Below are 4,870 nucleotides of genomic sequence, written 5' to 3'. Positions count from 1 at the left end.
CCCCACGGCGCATGCGCGCAGCGCCACCGCCAGGGCCAGGTTCCCGCCGGCGCTGTCCCCGGTCAGGCAGACCCGCTCCGCGGTGGAGCCTGGGGGGGGGGGGGGGGCGATATGGGGCGATAGAGTGCGATATGGGGGGTGTATCGGGCGATATGGGGCGATAGAGTGCGATATGGGGTGTGTATCGGGGGTGTATGGGGCGATATCGGGCGATATGGGGGGTGTATCGGGCGATATGGGGCGATAGAGTGCGATATGGGGGGTGTATCGGGCGATATGGGGCGATAGAGTGCGATATGGGGGGTGTATCGGGCGATATGGGGCGATAGAGTGCGATATGGGGTGTGTATTGGGGGTGTATGGGGCGATATCGGGCGATATGGGGGGTGTATCGGGCGATATGGGGCGATATCGGGCGATATGGGGGGTGTATCGGGCGATATGGGGTGATATCGGGGGTGTGTGGGGCGATAGAGGGCGATATCGGGCGATATGGGGTGATATCGGGGGTGTATGGGGCGATAGAGGGCGATATGGGGCGATATCGGGGGTGTATGGGGCAATATCAGGTGATATGGGGCAATAGAGGGCGATATGGGGGGTGTATGGGGTGATACAGGGCAATATGGGGGGTGTATGGGGCGATATGGGGTGATATAGGGCGATATGGGGTGACATAGGGTGATATGGGGCGCTATAGGGGGCTCTCTCTTCTTTATGTCACCCCCCTCCAGCACCCTGCTGCCACCCCCCCTCCCCCTCCCTCCTTTACATCACCCCTCCCCCCTCCACATCCCATCACTCCTCAATGACCCCCCTCCCCCTCCATTCTTTACATCACCCCCTCCCCCCATCACGTCACTCCTCAATGACCCCCCTTCCCCACCTCTCCCCCTCCCCCCATCACTCCTCAATGACACCCTCCCTCCCCCTCCCTCCTTTACATCACCCCCTTCCCCCATCACGTCACTCCTCAATGACCCCCCTCCCCCTCCCCCATCACTCAATGCCCCCTCCCCCATCCCCCCTCCCCCCATCCCTCCTCAATGACACCCCCTTCCCCCTCCATCTTTACAACACCCCTCCCCCCATCACTCCTCAATGACCCCTCCCCCTCCCCCTATCACTCAATGCCCCCTCCCCCATCACATCACTCCTCAATGACCCCCCTCCCCCTCCCCCATCACCCCGTCCCCCATCCCCCCTCCCCCCCCATCCCTCCTCAATGATCCCCCTCCCCCTATCACTCAATGCCCCCTCCCCCATCCCATCACTCCTCAATGCCCCCTCCACCTCCCCATCACTCAATGCCCCCTCCCCCTCCCCTCCCCCATCCCTCCTCACTGACACCACCCCTCCCCCTCCCCATCACTCCTCAATGACCCCTCCCCCATCACTCAATGCCCCCTCCCCCATCCCCCCTCCCCCCATCCCTCCTCAATGACACCCCCTTCCCCCTCCCTCCTTTACAACACCCCTCCCCCCATCCCTCCTCAATGATCCCCCTCCCCCTATCACTCAATGCCCCCTTCCCCATCCCATCACTCCTCAATGCCCCCTCCACCTCCCCATCACTCAATGCCCCCTCCCCCCTCCCCTCCCCCATCCCTCCTCACTGACACCACCCCTCCCCCTCCCCATCACTCCTCAATGACCCCTCCCCCATCACTCAATGCCCCCTCCCCCATCCCCCCTCCCCCCATCCCTCCTCAATGACACCCCCTTCCCCCTCCCTCCTTTACATCACCCCTCCCCCCATCACATCACTCCTCAATGCCCCCTCCCCCATCCCCCCTCCCCCCATCCCTCCTCAATGATCCCCCTCCCCCCCCATCACTCAATGCCCCCTCCCCCATCACATCCCTCCTCAATGCCCCCTCCCCCATCACATCCCTCCTCAATGCCCCCTCCCCCATCACCCCCTCCCCCACCCCCCCCCCCCCCCCCCCCCCCCTCTCTCTCTCACCCAGCAGCCTGCAGTTCCTCAGGGCCCAGCAGTACCCATAGAAGACGTCCTCCACCCCCCTGGGGAAGGGGCTCTCTGGGGCCAGGCCGTAGTCGAGGGCGAGCAGTGGGGCGCGGAGGGCGCGGGCCCAGCGCCGCAGGTAGAGCTCGTGCGAGCGCGACGTCTGCGCCACGAAGCCGCCGCCGTGCACGTGCACCACGAGCCAAGGGGAAGGGGGGAGGGGGGAAGGGGGGGGGGAGGGGCTGCCCCCAACCCAACCCCCCACGGCGTGGAGGGCGCCCCCAAGGAAAGGGGGATCCGTGATGAGGGCGCTGAGGGCGGCGCTGTCCTGGGGGGGGGGGAGAGAGACCCATAGAGAGCCATAGAGACCCATAGAGACCCATAGAGACACCATAGACACACATAGAGACCCATAGAGACCCCATAGAGACACCATAGACACACATAGAGACCCATAGAGACCCATAGAGACACCATAGACACACATAGAGACCCCATAGAGACACATAGACACACATAGAGACCCATAGAGACCCATAGAGACCCATAGAGACACATAGAGACCCATAGAGACCCCATAGAGACCCATAGAGACCCCATAGAGACACATAGAGACCCCATAGAGACACATAGACACACATAGAGACCCATAGAGACCCATAGAGACCCATAGACACCCCATAGAGACCCATAGAGACCCCATAGAGACCCATAGACACACATAGAGACCCATAGAGACCCCATAGAGACCCATAGAGACACATAGAGACCCATAGAGACCCCATAGAGACACATAGACACACATAGAGACCCATAGAGACCCCATAGAGACGCCATAGACACACATAGAGACCCATAGACACCCCATAGAGACCCATAGAACCCCATAGACACACATAGAGACACATAGAGACCCCATAGAGACCCATAGACACACATAGAGCCCCATAGACACACAGAGACCCATAGAGACCCCAGAGACCCATAGACACACATAGAGCCCCATAGACACCCCATAGAGACCCATAGAGACCCATAGAGACCCATAGAGACGCCATAGAAACCCCATAGAAACCCCATAGAGACCCATAGACACCATAGAGACCCCATAGAAACCCCATAGAGCCCCCATAGAGCCCCCATAGCACCCCATAGAAACCCCATAGATCCCCCATACAAACCCCATAGAAACCCCATAGAGCCCCATAGAAACCCCATAGATCCCCCATAGAAACCCCATAGAGCCCCATAGAAACCCCATAGAGCCCCATAGAGCCCACAGAGAACCCCATAGAGCCCCCATAGATCCCCCAAGAGCCCCATAGATCCCCTGTAGAACTCCATAGAGCCCCCATAGAGCCCCATAGAGCCCTCATAGCACCCCACAGAAACCCCATAGAGCCCCCATAGAGCCCCATAGATCCCTCATAGCACCCCATAGAAACCCCATAGATCGCCCATACATCCCCCATAGAGCCCCAGATATCCCCCATAGAAACACCATAGAGCCCCATAGATCCCCCATAGAGCCCCATAGATCCCCCATAGAGACCCCATAGAGCCCCATAGAGACCCCATAGATCCCCCATAGAACCCCATAGAGACCCCATAGAGCCCCATAGATCCCCCATAGAACCCCATAGATCCCCCATAGAGCCCCATAGATCCCCCATAGAACCCCATAGATCCCCCATAGAGCCCCATAGAGACCCCATAGAACCCCATAGATCCCCCATAGAGCCCCATAGACACCCCATAGACCCCCCCGAGACCCCCATAGATCCCCCATAGAACCCCATAGATCCCCCATAGAACCCCATAGATCCCCCATAGAACCCCATAGAGACCCCATAGAACCCCATAGCGCCCCATAGGTACCTGCCCCTGGCGCAGGCGGTGCGAGAGGAGCCTCATGCGGAGGGGGCTGGGCCCGGTGTGGGCCGCGGGGGGGGGGATGGTGACCGAGCGCCGTGGGTCCGAGGCCAGGGGCAGCTCCAGGGGCTCGGGGGGCACCGAGAGGGCGCAGCTCAGCCCCACGGGTTCACCCGCCATGAGGGCCAGGGACTGCGGGGGGACAGCGGGGCTATGGGGGGCTATGGGGCTGGGGGGGCTATGGGGGGCTATGGGGGTATGGGAGCTATGGGGGGTATGGGGGCTATGGGGGGCTATGGGGCTATGGGGTTATGGAGAGCTATGGGGCTATGGGGAGCTATGGGGAGCTAGAGCACCCCATATCCCCCCATATCCCCTCCATATCCCCCCCATACCCCCTTACTGCCGCCCCATAATCCCCCGCATATCCCCCCCCCAGCTGCCCCACATCTGCCTCACATCTGCCCCACATCCGCCCCACATCCGTCCCACATCTGCCCCATAGCTGGCCCCCGGCTGCCCCACATCCGCCCCCCGGTCGCCTCACATCTGCTCCATAGCTGCCCCACATCCGCCCCATAGCTGCCCCACATCCGCCCCATAGCTGCCTCACATCCGCCCCCTGGCTGCCCCACATCTGCCCCATAGCTGCCCCACATCAGCCCCACATCTGCCACACATCTGCCCCATAGCTGCCCCACATCCGCCCCATAGCTGCCCCACATCTGCCCCCTGGCCGCCCCACATCCACCCCCTGGCTGCCCCACATCTGCCCCATAGCTGCCCCACATCCACCCCACAACTGCCCCACAGCTGCCCCACATCCACCCCATAGCTGCCCCACATCCTCCCCACATCCACCCCATAGCTGCCCCACATCCACCCCACATCCACCCCACATCCGCCCCACATCCACCCCACATCCACCCCATAGCTGCCCCACATCCACCCCACATCCGCCCCACATCCACCCCATAGCTGCCCCACATCCACCCCACATCCGCCCCACATCCACCCCATAGCTGCCCCACA

The 4,870-nt window shown here is 61.8% G+C and overlaps 1 protein-coding gene across 1 annotated transcript; it reads right to left on the bottom strand.

Moving 5' to 3' along the window:
* Positions 1-6: 6 nt before the first annotated feature.
* Positions 7-4,018, bottom strand: LIPE (lipase E, hormone sensitive type; the record flags this gene model as incomplete). Its single annotated transcript, XM_057414784.1, has 3 exons — positions 3,845-4,018; positions 1,967-2,294; positions 7-89 (listed from the first exon to the last, which is right to left on the bottom strand). Coding segments are annotated over exons 1-3 (585 nt in total), but the record flags the coding sequence as incomplete, so codon positions are not given.
* Positions 4,019-4,870: the final 852 nt, after the last annotated feature.

This window comes from Pezoporus wallicus, unplaced genomic scaffold, assembly GCF_028554395.1.
Source record: "Pezoporus wallicus isolate ANWC-B61680 ecotype Strahan unplaced genomic scaffold, APGP_CSIRO_Pwel_v1 contig_14172, whole genome shotgun sequence".
NCBI lineage: Eukaryota > Metazoa > Chordata > Aves > Psittaciformes > Psittacidae > Pezoporus > Pezoporus wallicus.
The sequence above is the reverse complement of the archived record's forward strand: the minus strand, read 5'-3'. Positions and strand labels throughout refer to the sequence as shown.